Source organism: Scyliorhinus torazame, chromosome 26 (assembly GCF_047496885.1).
Source record: "Scyliorhinus torazame isolate Kashiwa2021f chromosome 26, sScyTor2.1, whole genome shotgun sequence".
Taxonomy (NCBI): domain Eukaryota; kingdom Metazoa; phylum Chordata; class Chondrichthyes; order Carcharhiniformes; family Scyliorhinidae; genus Scyliorhinus; species Scyliorhinus torazame.
Genome location: NC_092732.1, coordinates 28,696,177 through 28,715,550, shown reverse-complemented (window position 1 = coordinate 28,715,550; position 19,374 = coordinate 28,696,177). Strand labels below are relative to the sequence as shown.

The window sequence follows — 19,374 nt, the reverse complement described above, 5'->3', positions numbered from 1 at the left end:
TCTAACCTCGTGCTGTACCTGTCCTGGGAGTGTTTGATGGGGACAGTGTAGAGGGAGCTTTACTCTGTATCTAACCCCGTGCTGTACCTGTCCTGGGAGTGAGGGGACAGTGTAGAGGGAGCTTTACTCTGTATCTAACCCCGTGTTGTACCTGTCCTGGGAGTGTTTGATGGGGACAGTGTAGAGGGAGCTTTACTCGGTATCTAACCCCGTGCTGTACCTGTCCTGGGAGTGTTTGATGGGGACAGTGTAGAGGGAGCTTTACTCTGTATGTAACCCCGTGCTGTACCTGTCCTGGGAGTGTTTGATGGGGTCAGTGTAGAGGGAGCTTTACTCTGTATCCAACCCCGTGCTGTACCTGTCCTGGGAGTGTTTGATGGGGTCAGTGTAGAGGGAGCTTTACTCTGTATCTAACCCCGTGCTGTACCTGTCCTGGGAGTGTTTGATGGGGACAGTGCAAAGGGAGCTTTAGTCTGTATCTAACCCCGTGCTGTACCTGTCCTTGGAGTGTTTGATGGGGACAGTGTCGAGGGAGCTTTACTCTGTATCTAACCCCGTGCTGTACCTGTCCTGGGTGTGTTTGATGGGGACAGTGTAGAGGGAGCTTTATTCTGTATCTAACCACGGGCTGTACCTGTCCTGGGAGTGTTTGATGGGTACAGTGTAGAGGGAACTTTACTGTATATCTAACCCCGTGCTGTACCTGTCCTGGGAGTGTTTGGTGGGGTCAGTGTAGAGGGAGCTTTACTCTGTATCTAACCCCGTGCTGTACCTATCCTGGGAGTGTTTGATGGGGTCAGTGTAGAGGGAGCTTTACTCTGTATCTAACCCCGTGCTGTACCTGTCCTGGGAGTGTTTGATGGGGTCAGTGTAGAGGGAGCTTTACTCTGTATCTAACACCGTGCTGTACCTGTCCTGGGAGTGTTTGATGGGGTCAGTGTAGAGGGAGCTTTACTCTGTATCTAACACCGTGCTGTACCTGTCCTGGGAGTGTTTGATGGGGACAGTGCAAAGGGAGCTTTAGTCTGTATCTAACCCCGTGATGTACCTGTCCTTGGAGTGTTTGATGGGGACAGTGTCGAGGGAGCTTTACTCTCTATCTAACCCCGTGCTGTACCTGTCCTGGGTGTGTTTGATGGGGACAGTGTAGAGGGAGCTTTATTCTGTATCTAACCACGGGCTGTACCTGTCCTGGGAGTGTTTGATGGGTACAGTGTAGAGGGAACTTTACTGTATATCTAATCCCGTGCTGTACCTGTCCTGGGAGTGTTTGATGGGGTCAGTGTAGAGGGAGCTTTACTCTGTATCAAACCCCGTGCTGTACCTGTCCTGGGAGTGTTTGATGGGGTCAGTGTAGAGGGAGCTTTACTCTGTATCTAACCCCGTGCTGTACCTATCCTGGGAGTGTTTGATGGGGTCAGTGTAGAGGGAGCTTTACTCTGTATCTAACCCCGTGCTGTACCTGTCCTGGGAGTGTTTGATGGGGTCAGTGTAGAGGGAGCTTTACTCTGTATCTAACCCCGTGCTGTACCTGTCCTGGGAGTGTTTGATGGGGTCAGTGTAGAGGGAGCTTTACTCTGTATCTAACCCCGTGCTGTACCTGTCCTGGGTGTGTTTGATGGGGACAGTGTAGAGGGAGGATTACTCTGTATCTAACCCCGTGCTGTACCTGTCCTGGGAGTGTTTGATGGGGACAGTGTCGAGGGAGCTTTACTCTGTATCTAATCCCATGCTGTACCTGTCCTGGGAGTGTTTGATGGGGACAGTGTAGAGGGAGCTTTACTCTGTATCTAACCCCGTGCTGGACCTGTCCTGGGAGTGTTTGATGGGGACAGTGTAGAGGGAGCTTTACTCTGTATCTAACCCCTTGCTGTACCTGTCCTGGGAGTGTTTGATGGGGACAGTGTAGAGGGAGCTTTACTCTGTATCTAACCCCGTGCTGTACCTGTCCTGGGAGTGTTTGATGGGGACAGTGTAGAGGGAGCTTTACTCTGTATCTAACCCTGTGCTGTACCTGTCCTGGGAGTGTTTGATGGGGACAGTATAGAGGGACCTTTACTCTGTATCTAACCCCGTGCTGTACCTGTCCTGGGAGTGTTTGATGGGGACAGTGTAGAGGGAGCTTTACTCTGTATCTAACCCCGTGCTGTACCTGTCCTGGGAGTGTTTGATGGGGACAGTGTAGAGGGAGCTTTACTCTGTATCTAACCCCGTGCTGTACCTGTCCTGGGAGTGTTTGATGGGGACAGTGTCGAGAGAGCTTTACTCTGTATCTAACCTCGTGCTGTACCTGTCCTGGGAGTGTTTGATGGGGACAGTGTAGAGGGAGCTTTACTCTGTATCTAACCCCGTGCTGTACCTGTCCTGGGAGTGAGGGGACAGTGTAGAGGGAGCTTTACTCTGTATCTAACCCCGTGTTGTACCTGTCCTGGGAGTGTTTGATGGGGACAGTGTAGAGGGAGCTTTACTCGGTATCTAACCCCGTGCTGTACCTGTCCTGGGAGTGTTTGATGGGGACAGTGTAGAGGGAGCTTTACTCTGTATCTAACCCCGTGCTGTACCTGTCCTGGGAGTGTTTGATGGGGTCAGTGTAGAGGGAGCTTTACTCTGTATCCAACCCCGTGCTGTACCTGTCCTGGGAGTGTTTGATGGGGTCAGTGTAGAGGGAGCTTTACTCTGTATCTAACCCCGTGCTGTACCTGTCCTGGGAGTGTTTGATGGGGACAGTGTAGAGGGAGCTTTACTCTGTATCTAACCCTGTGCTGTACCTGTCCTGGGAGTGTTTGATGGGGACAGTATAGAGGGACCTTTACTCTGTATCTAACCCCGTGCTGTACCTGTCCTGGGAGTGTTTGATGGGGACAGTGTAGAGGGAGCTTTACTCTGTATCTAACCCCGTGCTGTACCTGTCCTGGGAGTGTTTGATGGGGACAGTGTAGAGGGAGCTTTACTCTGTATCTAACCCCGTGCTGTACCTGTCCTGGGAGTGTTTGATGGGGACAGTGTCGAGAGAGCTTTACTCTGTATCTAACCTCGTGCTGTACCTGTCCTGGGAGTGTTTGATGGGGACAGTGTAGAGGGAGCTTTACTCTGTATCTAACCCCGTGCTGTACCTGTCCTGGGAGTGAGGGGACAGTGTAGAGGGAGCTTTACTCTGTATCTAACCCCGTGTTGTACCTGTCCTGGGAGTGTTTGATGGGGACAGTGTAGAGGGAGCTTTACTCGGTATCTAACCCCGTGCTGTACCTGTCCTGGGAGTGTTTGATGGGGACAGTGTAGAGGGAGCTTTACTCTGTATCTAACCCCGTGCTGTACCTGTCCTGGGAGTGTTTGATGGGGTCAGTGTAGAGGGAGCTTTACTCTGTATCCAACCCCGTGCTGTACCTGTCCTGGGAGTGTTTGATGGGGTCAGTGTAGAGGGAGCTTTACTCTGTATCTAACCCCGTGCTGTACCTGTCCTGGGAGTGTTTGATGGGGACAGTGCAAAGGGAGCTTTAGTCTGTATCTAACCCCGTGCTGTACCTGTCCTTGGAGTGTTTGATGGGGACAGTGTCGAGGGAGCTTTACTCTGTATCTAACCCCGTGCTGTACCTGTCCTGGGTGTGTTTGATGGGGACAGTGTAGAGGGAGCTTTATTCTGTATCTAACCACGGGCTGTACCTGTCCTGGGAGTGTTTGATGGGTACAGTGTAGAGGGAACTTTACTGTATATCTAACCCCGTGCTGTACCTGTCCTGGGAGTGTTTGGTGGGGTCAGTGTAGAGGGAGCTTCACTCTGTATCTAACCCCGTGCTGTACCTGTCCTGGGAGTGTTTGATGGTGTCAGTGTAGAGGGAGCTTTACTCTGTATCTAACCCCGTGCTGTACCTATCCTGGGAGTGTTTGATGGGGTCAGTGTAGAGGGAGCTTTACTCTGTATCTAACCCCGTGCTGTACCTGTCCTGGGAGTGTTTGATGGGGACAGTGTAGAGGGAGCTTTACTCTGTATCTAACCCCGTGCTGTACCTGTCCTGGGAGTGTTTGATGGGGACAGTGTAGAGGGACCTTTAGTCTGTATCTAACCCAGTGCTGTACCTGTCCTGGGTGTGTTTGATGGGGACAGTGTAGAGGGAGGATTACTCTGTATCTAACCCCGTGCTGTACCTGTCCTGGGAGTGTTTGATGGGGACAGTGTCGAGGGAGCTTTACTCTGTATCTAATCCCATGCTGTACCTGTCCTGGGAGTGTTTGATGGGGACAGTGTAGAGGGAGCTTTACTCCGTATCTAACCCCGTGCTGGACCTGTCCTGGGAGTGTTTGATGGGGACAGTGTAGAGGGAGCTTTACTCTGTATCTAACCCCGTGCTGTACCTGTCCTGGGAGTGTTTGATGGTCTAACCCCGTGCTGTACCTGTCCTGGGAGTGTTTGATGGGGACAGTGTGGAGGGAGCTTTACTCTGTATCTAACCCCGTGCTGTACCTGTCCTGGGAGTGTTTGATGGGGACAGTGTCGAGAGAGCTTTACTCTGTATCTAACCCCTTGCTGTACCTGTCCTGGGAGTGTTTGATGAGGACAGTGTAGAGGGAGCTTTACTCTGTATCTAACCCCGTGCTGTACCTGTCCTGGGAGTGTTTGATGGGGACAGTATAGAGGGACCTTTACTCTGTATCTAACCCCGTGCTGTACCTGTCCTGGGAGTGTTTGATGGGGACAGTGTAGAGGGAGCTTTACTCTGTATCTAACCCCATGCTGTACCTGTCCTGGGAGTGTTTGATGGGGACAGTGTAGAGGGAGCTTTACTCTGTATCTAACCCCGTGCTGTACCTGTCCTGGGAGTGTTTGATGGGGACAGTGTCGAGAGAGCTTTACTCTGTATCTAACCCCGTGCTGTACCTGTCCTGGGAGTGTTTGATGGGGACAGTGTAGAGGGAGCTTTACTCTGTATCTAACCCCGTGCTGTACCTGTCCTGGGAGTGAGGGGACAGTGTAGAGGGAGCTTTACTCTGTATCTAACCCCGTGCTGTACCTGTCCTGGGAGTGTTTGATGGGGACAGTGTAGAGGGAGCTTTACTCTGTATCTAACCCCGTGCTGTATCTGTCCTGGGAGTGTTTGATGGGGACCGTGTAGAGGGAGCTTTACTCTGTATCGAACCCCGTGCTGTTCCTGTCCTGGGAGTGTTTGATGGGGACAGTGTAGAGGGAGCTTTACTCTGTATCTAACCCCGTGCTGTATCTGTCTTGGGAGTGTTTGATGGGGACAGTGTAGAGGGAGCTTTACTCTGTATCTAACCCCGTGCTGTACCTGTCCTGGGAGTGTTTGATGGGGACGGTATAGAGGGAGCTTTACTCTGCATCTAACCCGGTTCTGTACCTGTCCTGGGAGTGTTTGATGGGGACAGTGTAGAGGGAGCTTTACTCTGTATCTAACCCCGTGCTGTACCTGTCCTGGGAGTGTTTGATGGGGACAGTGTCGAGGGAGCTTTACTCTGTACCTAACCCCGTGCTGTCCCTGTCCTGGGAGTGTTTGATGGGGACCGTGTCGAGGGAGCTTTACTCTATATCTAACCCCGTGCTGTACCTGTCCTGGGAGTGTTTGATGGGGACAGTGTAGAGGGAGCTTTACTCTCTATCTAACCCCTTGCTGTACCTGTCCTGGGAGTGTTTGATGGGGACAGTGTAGAGGGAGCTTTACTCTGTATCTAACCCCGTGCTGTCCCTGTCCTGGGAGTGTTTGATGGGAACAGTGTAGAGGGAGCTTTACTCTGTATCTAACCCCGTGCTGTCCCTGTCCTGGGAGTGTTTGATGGGGACAGTGTAGAGGGAGCTTTACTCTGTATCTAACCCCGTGCTGTACCTGTCCTGGGAGTGTTTGATGGGGACAGTGTAGAGGGAGCTTTACTCTGTATCTAACCCCGTGCTGTCCCTGTCCTGGGAGTGTTTGATGGGGACAGTGTAGAGGGAGCTTTACTCTGTATCTAACCCCGTGCTGTCCCTGTCCTGGGAGTGTTTGATGGGGACAGTGTAGAGGGAGCTTTACTCGGTATCTAACCCCGTGCTGTACCTGTCCTGGTAGTGTTTGATGGGGACAGTGTAGAGGGAGCTTTACTCTGTATCTAACCCCGTGCTGTCCCTGTCCTGGGAGTGTTTGATGGGGACAGTGTAGAGGGAGCTTTACTCTGTATCTAACCCCGTGCTGTCCCTGTCCTGGGAGTGTTTGATGGGGACAGTGTAGAGGGAGCTTTACTCTGTATCTAACCCCGTGCTGTCCCTGTCCTGGGAGTGTTTGATGGGGACAGTGTAGAGGGAGCTTTACTCTGTATCTAACCCCGTGCTGTACCTGTCCTGGGAGTGTTTGATGGGGTCAGTGTACAGGGAGCTTTACTCTGTATCTAACCCCGTGCTGTACCTGTCCTGGGAGTGTTTGATGGGGACAGTGTAGAGGGAGCTTTACTCTGTATCTAACCCCGTGCTGTACCTGTCCTGGGAGTGTTTGATGGGGTAAGTGCAGAGGGAGCTTTACTCTGTATCTAACCCCGTGCTGTACCTGTCCTGGGAGTGTTTGATGGGGACAGTGTAGAGGGAGCTTTACTCTGTATCTAACCCCGTGCTGTCCCTGTCCTGGGAGTGTTTGATGGGGACAGTGTAGAGGGAGCTTTACTCTGTATCTAACCCCGTGCTGTCCCTGTCCTGGGAGTGTTTGATGGGGACAGTGTAGAGGGAGCTTTACTCTGTATCTAACCGCGTGCTGTACCTGTCCTGGGAGTGTTTGATGGGGTCAGTGTACAGGGAGCTTTACTCTGTATCTAACCCCGTGCTGTACCTGTCCTGGGGGTGTTTGATGGGGACAGTGTAGAGGGAGCTTTACTCTGTATCTAACCCCGTGCTGTGATTGCGCTGTACAATGGGTTTAATTACGAGGACTGTTTGCCTGAACTATACTTCCCCCGAGTAGCTAAGATTAAGGAGTGATTTGATTGAGGCCAAATCGCGCCCCCCCCCCCCTCCACCATCCCGCCCCCCCCCTCCCACCCACCCCCCCCCCCCCCCCCCCCCCCCCCCCCCCCCCCCCCCCCCCCCCAGTTTCCAATTTGTTTGCATTTGGGTTGGTTGATTGCAGACGGCCCGTTTCCTCTCTCTGACGCGTGGTCGGACATTGCCCAGCGGGAAGGCGCTAATTCTCGGAGGCTATGGAATGAGCGCAGGCGTGTGCGAGCTGACCTTGTCGGACGGTCGGGCGAGGCCCACCTCACGGGAACTCACGTCAAGCTTGTCGCTTCCCCTCCCCCACAGGCATCATGGGCTTAGGCTGGAGTATCTCGTCCTACTACCGGTGCGCCATCATGCTGATGGTCCCGAACATGGTGGGGAACCGAGGCCGCGGCGTCCTGATGATGGTGCTGATGGCGGTGGTGATGGACGGTGAGTGACCGTCGGCGGCAATCGCTCTCGGCAACCGGAAGAAAGGTCAGAGTGAGGCTGGGCATGGGCAGTTCCTCGCCCGCTGCGTCACGCCGCCAGACATGGCCATTCCCCCATGACGGAGGTGCGAGGCTGAAGGCGGGGGGGGGGGGTAACAGAGCCAGGGCGGGTGGGAGGTCTCTGATGAGAGATGGGACAGGCCCGGGGGGGCTGAATGGCCTCCTCCTTGTCATCCCTTCACATCTATGTCCTGACCAACTCCAACAGCTCAGTGGAGGGGAAGGAAGGATCAGCTGGTTCATTATTAGCGATTGGCATCATGGAGAGGCCTACTCAGGTAGGCCTCGGAGCCTCAGGGGTGACGAGGGGACTAATCCGGCGCCCTGTAGCAGCGGGAAGGAGCCCCTGCCTGAAATACCTGAGCACCGCATAGTTTGCAATTTCCTCGCATGGTCGGCGCCCTCGGTTCCCGCTACGAGGACCCCTGGCTCACGTGGAGTGCCGCACTGTGGGAGGGTCAGTACTGAGGGAGCGCCGCACTGTGGGAGGGTCAGTACTGAGGGAGTGCCGCACTGTGGGAGGGTCAGTACTGAGGGAGTGCCGCACTGTGGGAGGGTCAGTACTGAGGGAGTGCCGCACTGTCGGAGGGTCAGTACTGAGGGAGTGCCGCACTGTCAGAAGGTCAGTACTGAGGGAGTGCCGCACTGTCAGAGGGTCAGTACTGAGGGAGTGCCGCACTGTGGGAGGGTCAGTACTGAGGGAGTGCCGAACTGTCGGAGGGTCAGTGCTGAGGGAGTGCCGCACTGTGGGAGGGTCAGTACTGAGGGAGTGCCGCACTGTCGGAGGGTCAGTGCTGAGGGAGTGCCGCACTGTCAGAGGGTCAGTACTGAGGGAGTGCCGCACTGTGGGAGGGTCAGTACTGAGGGAGTGCCGCACTGTGGGAGGGTCAGTACTGAGGGAGCACTGCACTGTGGAAGGGTCAGTACTGAGGGAGTGCTGCACTGTCGGAGTGTCAGTACTGAGGGAGTGCCGCACTGTCGGAGGGTCATCACTGAGGGAGCGCCGCTTTGTTAGAGGGTCAGTACTGAGGGAGCGCTTCACTGTCCGTGGGTCAGTACTGAGGGACCGCCGCACTGTGGGAGGGTCAGTACTGAGGGAGTGCCGCACTGTGGGAGGGTCAGTACTGAGGGAGCGCCGCACTGTCGGAGGGTCAGTACTGAGGGAGTGCCGCACTGTCAGAGGGTCAGTGCTGAGGGAGCACCGCACTGTCAGAGGGTCAGTACTGAGGGAGCGCCGCATTGTCGGAGGGTCAGTGCTGAGGGAGCACCGCACTGTGGGAGGGTCAATACTGAGGGAGCGCCGCACAGTCGGAGGGTCAGTACTGAGGGAGTGCCGCACTGTGGGAGGGTCAGTACTGAGGGAGCGCCGCACTGTGGGAGGGTCAGTACTGAGGGAGCACAGCACTGTCGGAGGGTCAGTACTGAGGGAGTGCCGCACTGTGGGAGGGTCAGTACTGAGGGAGTGCCGCACTGTGGGAGGGTCAGTACTGAGGGAGCGCCGCACTGTCGGAGGGTCAGTACTGAGGGAGCGTCACACTGTCGGAGGGTCAGTACTGAGGGAGCACCGCACTGTCGGAGGGTCAGTACTGAGGGAGCGCCGCACTGTGGGAGGGTCAATACTGAGGGAGCGCCGCACTGTCAGAGGGTCAATACTGAGGGAGCGCCGCACTGTCAGAGGGTCAGTACTGAGGGAGCACCGCACTGTGGGAGGGTCAGTGCTGAGGGAGTGCCGCACTGTCGGTGGGTCAGTACTGAGGGAGCGCCGCACTGTCGGAGGGTCAGTACTGAGGGAGCACCCACTGTCGGAGGGTCAGTACTGAGGGAGTGCCGCACTGTCGGTGGGTCAGTACTGAGGGAGTGCCGCACTGTCGGAGGGTCAGTACTGAGGGAGTGCCGCACTGTCGGTGGGTCAGTACTGAGGGAGCGCCGCACTGTCGGAGGGTCAGTACTGAGGGAGCACCCACTGTCGGAGGGTCAGTACTGAGGGAGTGCCGCACTGTCGGTGGGTCAGTACTGAGGGAGTGCCGCACTGTGGGAGGGTCAGTACTGAGGGAGTGCTGCACTGTGGGAGGGTCAGTACTGAGGGAGCGCCGCACTGTGGGAGGGTCAATACTGAGGGAGCGCCGCACTGTCGGAGGGTCAGTACTGAGGGAGTGCCGCACTGTCGGTGGGTCAGTACTGAGGGAGCGCCGCACTGTCGGAGGGTCAGTACTGAGGGAGCACCGCAATGTCGGAGGGTCAATACTGAGGGAGCGCCGCACTGTCGGAGGGTCAGTACTGAGGGAGTGCCGCACTGTCGGTGGGTCAGTACTGAGGGAGTGCCGCACTGTGGGAGTGTCAGTGCTGAGGGAGCGCCGCACTGTGGGAGTGTCAGTACTGAGGGAGTGCCGCACTGTCGGAGGGTCAGTACTGAGGGAGTGCCGCACTGTGGGAGGGTCAGTACTGAGGGAGCGCCGCACTGTGGGAGGGTCAGTACTGAGGGAGTGCCGCACTGTCGCAGGGTCAGTACTGAGGGAGCGCCGCACTGTCGGAGGGTCAGTACTGAGGGAGCGCCCCACTGTGGGAGGGTCAATACTGAGGGAGCTCCGCACTGTGGGAGGGTCAGTACTGAGGGAGTGCCGCATTGTGGGAGGGTCAGTGCTGAGGGAGCGCTGCACTGTGGGAGGGTCAGTACTGAGGGAGTGCCGCATTGTGGGAGGGTCAGTGCTGAGGGAGCGCTGCACTGTGGGAGGGTCAGTACTGAGGGAGTGCCGCATTGTGGGAGGGTCAGTGCTGAGGGAGCGCCGCACTGTCGGAGGGTCAGTACTGAGGGAGCACCCACTGTCGGAGGGTCAGTACTGAGGGAGTGCCGCACTGTCGGTGGGTCAGTACTGAGGGAGTGCCGCACTGTGGGAGGGTCAGTACTGAGGGAGTGCTGCACTGTGGGAGGGTCAGTACTGAGGGAGCGCCGCACTGTGGGAGGGTCAATACTGAGGGAGCGCCGCACTGTCGGAGGGTCAGTACTGAGGGAGTGCCGCACTGTCGGTGGGTCAGTACTGAGGGAGCGCCGCACTGTCGGAGGGTCAGTACTGAGGGAGCACCGCAATGTCGGAGGGTCAATACTGAGGGAGCGCCGCACTGTCGGAGGGTCAGTACTGAGGGAGTGCCGCACTGTCGGTGGGTCAGTACTGAGGGAGTGCCGCACTGTGGGAGTGTCAGTGCTGAGGGAGCGCCGCACTGTGGGAGTGTCAGTACTGAGGGAGTGCCGCACTGTCGGAGGGTCAGTACTGAGGGAGTGCCGCACTGTGGGAGGGTCAGTACTGAGGGAGCGTCGCACTGTCAGAGGGTCAGTACTGAGGGAGTGCCGCACTGTCGGTGGGTCAGTACTGAGGGAGTGCCGCACTGTGGGAGTGTCAGTGCTGAGGGAGCGCCGCACTGTGGGAGTGTCAGTACTGAGGGAGTGCCGCACTGTCGGGTGGGTCAGTACTGAGGGAGTGCCGCACTGTGGGAGGGTCAGTACTGAGGGAGCGCCGCACTGTCAGAGGGTCAGAGCTGAGGGAGCACCGCACTGTCAGAGGGTCAGTACTGAGGGAGTGCCGCACTGTGGGAGGGTCAGTACTGAGGGAGTGCCGCACTGTCGGAGGGTCAGTACTGAGGGAGTGCCGCACTGTGGGAGGGTCAGTACTGAGGGAGCTCCGCACTGTGGGAGGGTCAGTACTGAGGGAGCGCCGCACTGTCGGAGGGTCAGTACTGAGGGAGTGCCGCACTGTGGGAGGGTCAGTACTGAGGGAGCGCTGCACTGTGGGAGGGTCAGTACTGAGGGAGTGCCGCACTGTCGGAGTGTCAGTACTGAGGGAGCGCCGCACTGTGGGAGTGTCAGTACTGAGGGAGTGCCGCACTGTGGGAGTGTCAGTACTGAGGGAGCGCCGCACTGTTGGAGGGTCAGTACTGAGGGAGCGCCGCACTGTTGGAGGGTCAGTACTGAGGGAGCGCCGCTCTGTCGGAGGGTCAGTACTGAGGGAGCGCCGCACTGTGGGAGGGTCAGTACTGAGGGAGCGCCGCTCTGTCGGAGGGTCAGTACTGAGGGAGCGCCGCACTGTCGGAGGGTCAGTACTGAGGGAGCGCAGCACTGTCGGTGGGTCAGTACTGAGGGAGCGCCGCTCTGTCGGAGGGTCAGTACTGAGGGAGCGCCGCACTGTGGGAGGGTCAGTACTGAGGGAGAGCCGCACTGCGGGAGGGTCAGTACTGAGAGTGAGCCGCACTGTGGGAGTGTCAGTACTGAGGGAGCGCCGCTCTGTCGGAGGGTCAGTACTGAGGGAGCGCCGCACTGTCGGAGGGTCAGTACTGAGGGAGCGCCGCACTGTGGGAGGGTCAGTACTGAGGGAGAGCCGCACTGCGGGAGGGTCAGTACTGAGAGTGAGCCGCACTGTGGGAGTGTCAGTACTGAGGGAGCGCCGCTCTGTCGGAGGGTCAGTACTGAGGGAGCGCCGCACTGTCGGAGGGTCAGTACTGAGGGAGCGCCGCACTGTGGGAGGGTCAGTACTGAGGGAGAGCCGCACTGTGGGAGGGTCAGTACTGAGGGAGTGCCGCACTGTGGGAGGGTCAGTACTGAGGGAGTGCCGCACTGTGGGAGGGTCAGTACTGAGGGAGTGCCGCACTGTGGGAGGGTCAGTACTGAGGGAGCACTGCACTGTGGAAGGGTCAGTACTGAGGGAGCGCTGCACTGTCGGAGTGTCAGTACTGAGGGAGTGCCGCACTGTCGGAGGGTCATCACTGAGGGAGCGCCGCTTTGTTAGAGGGTCAGTACTGAGGGAGCGCTTCACTGTCCGTGGGTCAGTACTGAGGGACCGCCGCACTGTGGGAGGGTCAGTACTGAGGGAGTGCCGCACTGTGGGAGGGTCAGTACTGAGGGAGCGCCGCACTGTCGGAGGGTCAGTACTGAGGGAGTGCCGCACTGTCAGAGGGTCAGTGCTGAGGGAGCACCGCACTGTCAGAGGGTCAGTACTGAGGGAGCGCCGCATTGTCGGAGGGTCAGTGCTGAGGGAGCACCGCACTGTGGGAGGGTCAATACTGAGGGAGCGCCGCACTGTCGGAGGGTCAGTACTGAGGGAGTGCCGCACTGTGGGAGGGTCAGTACTGAGGGAGCGCCGCACTGTGGGAGGGTCAGTACTGAGGGAGCACAGCACTGTCGGAGGGTCAGTACTGAGGGAGTGCCGCACTGTGGGAGGGTCAGTACTGAGGGAGTGCCGCACTGTGGGAGGGTCAGTACTGAGGGAGCGCCGCACTGTCGGAGGGTCAGTACTGAGGGAGCGTCACACTGTCGGAGGGTCAGTACTGAGGGAGCACCGCACTGTCGGAGGGTCAGTACTGAGGGAGCGCCGCACTGTGGGAGGGTCAATACTGAGGGAGCGCCGCACTGTCAGAGGGTCAATACTGAGGGAGCGCCGCACTGTCAGAGGGTCAGTACTGAGGGAGCACCGCACTGTGGGAGGGTCAGTGCTGAGGGAGTGCCGCACTGTCGGTGGGTCAGTACTGAGGGAGCGCCGCACTGTCGGAGGGTCAGTACTGAGGGAGCACCCACTGTCGGAGGGTCAGTACTGAGGGAGTGCCGCACTGTCGGTGGGTCAGTACTGAGGGAGTGCCGCACTGTCGGAGGGTCAGTACTGAGGGAGTGCCGCACTGTCGGTGGGTCAGTACTGAGGGAGCGCCGCACTGTCGGAGGGTCAGTACTGAGGGAGCACCCACTGTCGGAGGGTCAGTACTGAGGGAGTGCCGCACTGTCGGTGGGTCAGTACTGAGGGAGTGCCGCACTGTGGGAGGGTCAGTACTGAGGGAGTGCTGCACTGTGGGAGGGTCAGTACTGAGGGAGCGCCGCACTGTGGGAGGGTCAATACTGAGGGAGCGCCGCACTGTCGGAGGGTCAGTACTGAGGGAGTGCCGCACTGTCGGTGGGTCAGTACTGAGGGAGCGCCGCACTGTCGGAGGGTCAGTACTGAGGGAGCACCGCAATGTCGGAGGGTCAATACTGAGGGAGCGCCGCACTGTCGGAGGGTCAGTACTGAGGGAGTGCCGCACTGTCGGTGGGTCAGTACTGAGGGAGTGCCGCACTGTGGGAGTGTCAGTGCTGAGGGAGCGCCGCACTGTGGGAGTGTCAGTACTGAGGGAGTGCCGCACTGTCGGAGGGTCAGTACTGAGGGAGTGCCGCACTGTGGGAGGGTCAGTACTGAGGGAGCGCCGCACTGTGGGAGGGTCAGTACTGAGGGAGTGCCGCACTGTCGGAGGGTCAGTACTGAGGGAGCGCCGCACTGTCGGAGGGTCAGTACTGAGGGAGCGCCCCACTGTGGGAGGGTCAATACTGAGGGAGCTCCGCACTGTGGGAGGGTCAGTACTGAGGGAGCACTGCACTGTGGGAGGGTCAGTACTGAGGGAGTGCCGCATTGTGGGAGGGTCAGTGCTGAGGGAGCGCTGCACTGTGGGAGGGTCAGTACTGAGGGAGTGCCGCATTGTGGGAGGGTCAGTGCTGAGGGAGCGCCGCACTGTCGGAGGGTCAGTACTGAGGGAGCACCCACTGTCGGAGGGTCAGTACTGAGGGAGTGCCGCACTGTCGGTGGGTCAGTACTGAGGGAGTGCCGCACTGTGGGAGGGTCAGTACTGAGGGAGTGCTGCACTGTGGGAGGGTCAGTACTGAGGGAGCGCCGCACTGTGGGAGGGTCAATACTGAGGGAGCGCCGCACTGTCGGAGGGTCAGTACTGAGGGAGTGCCGCACTGTCGGTGGGTCAGTACTGAGGGAGCGCCGCACTGTCGGAGGGTCAGTACTGAGGGAGCACCGCAATGTCGGAGGGTCAATACTGAGGGAGCGCCGCACTGTCGGAGGGTCAGTACTGAGGGAGTGCCGCACTGTCGGTGGGTCAGTACTGAGGGAGTGCCGCACTGTGGGAGTGTCAGTGCTGAGGGAGCGCCGCACTGTGGGAGTGTCAGTACTGAGGGAGTGCCGCACTGTCGGAGGGTCAGTACTGAGGGAGTGCCGCACTGTGGGAGGGTCAGTACTGAGGGAGCGTCGCACTGTCAGAGGGTCAGTACTGAGGGAGTGCCGCACTGTCGGTGGGTCAGTACTGAGGGAGTGCCGCACTGTGGGAGTGTCAGTGCTGAGGGAGCGCCGCACTGTGGGAGTGTCAGTACTGAGGGAGTGCCGCACTGTCGGAGGGTCAGTACTGAGGGAGTGCCGCACTGTGGGAGGGTCAGTACTGAGGGGAGCGCCGCACTGTCAGAGGGTCAGAGCTGAGGAGCACCGCACTGTCAGAGGGTCAGTACTGAGGGAGTGCCGCACTGTGGGAGGGTCAGTACTGAGGGAGTGCCGCACTGTGGGAGGGTCAGTACTGAGGGAGCGCCGCTCTGTCGGAGGGTCAGTACTGAGGGAGCGCCGCACTGTCGGAGGGTCAGTACTGAGGGAGCGCAGCACTGTCGGTGGGTCAGTACTGAGGGAGCGCCGCTCTGTCGGAGGGTCAGTACTGAGGGAGCGCCCGCACTGTGGGAGGGTCAGTACTGAGGGAGAGCCGCACTGCGGGAGGGTCAGTACTGAGAGTGAGCCGCACTGTGGGAGTGTCAGTACTGAGGGAGCGCCGCTCTGTCGGAGGGGTCAGTACTGAGGGAGCGCCGCACTGTCGGAGGGTCAGTACTGAGGGAGCGCCGCACTGTGGGAGGGTCAGTACTGAGGGAGAGCCGCACTGCGGGAGGGTCAGTACTGAGAGTGAGCCGCACTGTGGGAGTGTCAGTACTGAGGGAGCGCCGCTCTGTCGGAGGGTCAGTACTGAGGGAGCGCCGCACTGTCGGAGGGTCAGTACTGAGGGGGAGCGCCGCACTGTGGGAGGGTCAGTACTGAGGGAGAGCCGCACTGTGGGGAGGGTCAGTACTGAGGGAGTGCCGCACTGTGGGAGGGTCAGTACTGAGGGAGTGCCGCACTGTGGGAGGTCAGTACTGAGGGAGTGCCGCACTGTGGGAGGGTCAGTACTGAGGGAGCACTGCACTGTGGAAGGGTCAGTACTGAGGGAGCGCTGCACTGTCGGAGTGTCAGTACTGAGGGGAGTGCCGCACTGTCGGAGGGTCATCACTGAGGGAGCGCCGCTTTGTTTAGAGGGTCAGTACTGAGGGAGCGCTTCACTGTCCGTGGGTCAGTACTGAGGGACCGCCGCACTGTGGGAGGGTCAGTACTGAGGGAGTGCCGCACTGTGGGAGGGTCAGTACTGAGGGGAGCGCCGCACTGTCGGAGGGTCAGTACTGAGGGAGTGCCGCACTGTCAGAGGGTCAGTTGCTGAGGGAGCACCGCACTGTCAGAGGGTCAGTACTGAGGGAGCGCCGCATTGTCGGAGGGTCAGTGCTGAGGGAGCACGCACTGTGGGAGGGTCAATACTGAGGGAGCGCCGCACTGTCGGAGGGTCAGTACTGAGGGAGTGCCGCACTGTGGGAGGGTCAGTAACTGAGGGAGCGCCGCACTGTGGGAGGGTCAGTACTGAGGGAGCACAGCACTGTCGGAGGTCAGTACTGAGGGAGTGCCGCACTGTGGGAGGGTCAGTACTGAGGGAGTGCCGCACTGTGGGAGGGTCAGTTCTGAGGGAGCGCGCACTGTCGGAGGGTCAGTACTGAGGGAGCGTCACACTGTCGGAGGGTCAGTTACTGAGGGAGCACCGCACTGTCGGAGGGTCAGTACTGAGGGAGCGCCGCACTGTGGGAGGGTCAATACTGAGGGAGCGCCGCACTGTCAGAGGGTCAATACTGAGGGAGCGCCGCACTGTCAGAGGGTCCAGTACTGAGGGAGCACCGCACTGTGGGAGGGTCAGTGCTGAGGGAGTGCCGCACTGTCGGTGGGTCAGTACTGAGGGAGCGCCGCACTGTCGGAGGGTCAGTACTGAGGGAGCACCCACTGTCGGAGGGTCAGTACTGAGGGAGTGCCGCACTGTCGGTGGGTCAGTACTGAGGGAGTGCCGCACTGTCGGAGGGGGTCAGTACTGTGGGAGTGCCGCACTGTCGGTGGGTCAGTACTGAGGGAGCGCCGCACTGTCGGAGGGTCAGTACTGAGGGAGCACCCACTGTCGGAGGGTCAGTACTGAGGGAGTGCCGCACTGTCGGTGGGTCAGTACTGAGGGAGTGCCGCACTGTGGGAGGGTCAGTACTGAGGGAGTGCTGCACTGTGGGAGGGTCAGTACTGAGGGAGCGCCGCACTGTGGGAGGGTCAATACTGAGGGAGCGCCGCACTGTCGGAGGGTCAGTACTGAGGGAGTGCCGCACTGTCGGTGGGTCAGTACTGAGGGAGCGCCGCACTGTCGGAGGGTCAGTACTGAGGGAGCACCGCAATGTCGGAGGGTCAATACTGAGGGAGCGCCGCACTGTCGGAGGGTCAGTACTGAGGGAGTGCCGCACTGTCGGTGGGTCAGTACTGAGGGAGTGCCGCACTGTGGGAGTGTCAGTGCTGAGGGAGCGCCGCACTGTGGGAGTGTCAGTACTGAGGGAGTGCCGCACTGTCGGAGGGTCAGTACTGAGGGAGTGCCGCACTGTGGGAGGGTCAGTACTGAGGGAGCGCCGCACTGTGGGAGGGTCCAGTACTGAGGGAGTGCCGCACTGTCGGAGGGTCAGTACTGAGGGAGCGCCGCACTGTCGGAGGGTCAGTACTGAGGGAGCGCCCCACTGTGGGAGGGTCAATACTGAGGGAGCTCCGCCACTGTGGGAGGGTCAGTACTGAGGGAGCACTGCACTGTGGGAGGGTCAGTACTGAGGGAGTGCCGCATTGTGGGAGGGTCAGTGCTGAGGGAGCGCGTGCACTGTGGGAGGGTCAGTACTGAGGGAGTGCCGCATTGTGGGAGGGTCAGTGCTGAGGGAGCGCCGCACTGTCGGAGGGTCAGTACTGAGGGAGCACCCACTGTCGGAGGGTCAGTACTGAGGGAGTGCCGCACTGTCGGTGGGTCAGTACTGAGGGAGTGCCGCACTGTGGGAGGGTCAGTACTGAGGGAGTGCTGCACTGTGGGAGGGTCAGTACTGAGGGAGCGCCGCACTGTGGGAGGGTCAATACTGAGGGAGCGCCGCACTGTCGGAGGGTCAAGTACTGAGGGAGTGCCGCACTGTCGGTGGGTCAGTACTGAGGGGAGCGCCGCACTGTCGAGGGTCAGTACTGAGGGAGCACCGCAATGTCGGAGGGTCAATACTGAGGGAGCGCCGCACTGTCGGAGGGTCAGTACTGAGGGAGTGCCGCACTGTCGGTGGGTCAGTACTGAGGGAGTGCCGCACTGTGGAGTGTCAGTGCTGAGGGAGCGCCGCACTGTGGGAGTGTCCAGTACTGAGGAGTGCCGCACTGTCGGAGGGTCAGTACTGAGGGAGTGCCGCACTGTGGGAGGGTCAGTACTGAGGGAGCGTCGCACTGTCAGAGGGTCAGTACTGAGGGAGTGCCGCACTGTCGGTGGGTCAGTACTGAGGGTGTGCCGCACTGTGGGAGTGTCCAGTGCTGAGGGAGCGCCGCACTGTGGGAGTGTCAGTACTGAGGGAGTGCCGCACTGTCGGAGGGTCAGTACTGAGGGAGTGCCGCACTGTGGGAGGGTCAGTACTGAGGGAGCGCCGCACTGTCAGAGGGTCAGAGCTGAGGGAGCACCGCACTGTCAGAGGGTTAGTACTGAGGGAGTGCCGCACTGTGGGAGGGTCAGTACTGAGGGAGTGCCGCACTGTCGGAGGGTCAGTACTGAGGGAGTGCCGCACTGTGGGAGGGTCAGTACTGAGGGAGCTCCGCACTGTGGGAGGGTCAGTACTGAGGGAGCGCCGCACTGTCGGAGGGTCAGTACTGAGGGAGTGCCGCACTGTGGGAGGGTCAGTACTGAGGGAGCGCTGCACTGTGGGAGGGTCAGTACTGAGGGAGTGCCGCACTGTCGGAGTGTCAGTACTGAGGGAGCGCCGCACTGTGGAGTGTCAGTACTGAGGGAGTGCCGCACTGTGGGAGTGTCAGTACTGAGGGAGCGCCGCACTGTTGGAGGGTCAGTACTGAGGGAGCGCCGCACTGTTGGAGGGTCAGTACTGAGGGAGCGCCGCTCTGTCGGAGGGTCAGTACTGAGGGAGCGCCGCACTGTGGGAGGGTCAGTACTGAGGGAGCGCCGCTCTGTCGGAGGGTCAGTACTGAGGGAGCGCCGCACTGTCGGAGGGTCAGTAATGAGGGAGCGCAGCACTGTCGGAGGGTCAGTACTGAGGGAGCGCCGCTCTGTCGGAGGGTCAGTACTGAGGGAGCGCCGCACTGTGGGAGGGTCAGTACTGAGGGAGAAGCCGCACTGCGGGAGGGCCAGTACTGAGAGTGAGCCGCACTGTGGGAGTGTCAGTACTGAGGGAGCGCCGCTCTGTCGGAGGGTCAGTACTGAGGGAGCGCCGCACTGTCGGAGGGTCAGTACTGAGGGAGCGCCGCACTGTGGGAGGGTCAGTACTGAGGGAGAGCCGCACTGCGGGAGGGTCAGTACTGAGAGTGAGCCGCACTGTGGGAGTGTCAGTACTGAGGGAGTGCCGCACTGTCGGAGGGTCAGTACTGAGGGAGAGCCGCACTGTGGGAGGGTCAGTACTGAGGGAGTGCCGCACTGTCGGAGGGTCAGTACTGAGGGAGAGCCGCACTGTGGGAGGGTCAGTACTGAGGGAGTGCCGCACTGTGGGAGGGGTCAGTACTGAGGGAGCGCCGCACTGTCGGAGGGTCAGTTTTTCTGGATGATATGTTAAAACGAGGGCCCTGTCTGCCCTCACGAGTGGGTTTCGGAGATCCCATGGCTGTGATTGGGAGAGGTTGGGGGGCGGGGGTGGGGAGGGGGTGGGGCAGGCGGATGGTGGCCTTCACCCCGTGTCCCTGGTGTCTGGGTATTTACCCCCTCAAGCAGCAGCACTGAGAAGGAGCGCCCAATCTGGGCATTAGTGCCTCTATGTGATCT

General features: G+C 59.5%; 1 protein-coding gene and 1 long non-coding RNA gene across 2 annotated transcripts in view; both read left to right on the top strand.

Annotated features, from left to right (window-relative positions):
* Positions 1–7,394, top strand: part of LOC140402927 (uncharacterized) — a 40,628-nt gene extending 33,234 nt beyond the window's left edge. The window contains exon 3 of the long non-coding RNA XR_011938192.1: positions 7,271–7,394. This is a non-coding gene — a long non-coding RNA (uncharacterized lncRNA). The remainder of the gene's footprint in view (positions 1–7,270) is intronic.
* A 324-nt stretch (positions 7,395–7,718) lies between these two features.
* dcst1 (DC-STAMP domain containing 1) overlaps positions 7,719–19,374 on the top strand; it is a 97,543-nt gene continuing 85,887 nt past the window's right edge. The window contains exon 1 of the mRNA XM_072490484.1: positions 7,719–7,736. Coding sequence (XP_072346585.1) covers positions 7,719–7,736 — 18 coding nt within the window. The remainder of the gene's footprint in view (positions 7,737–19,374) is intronic.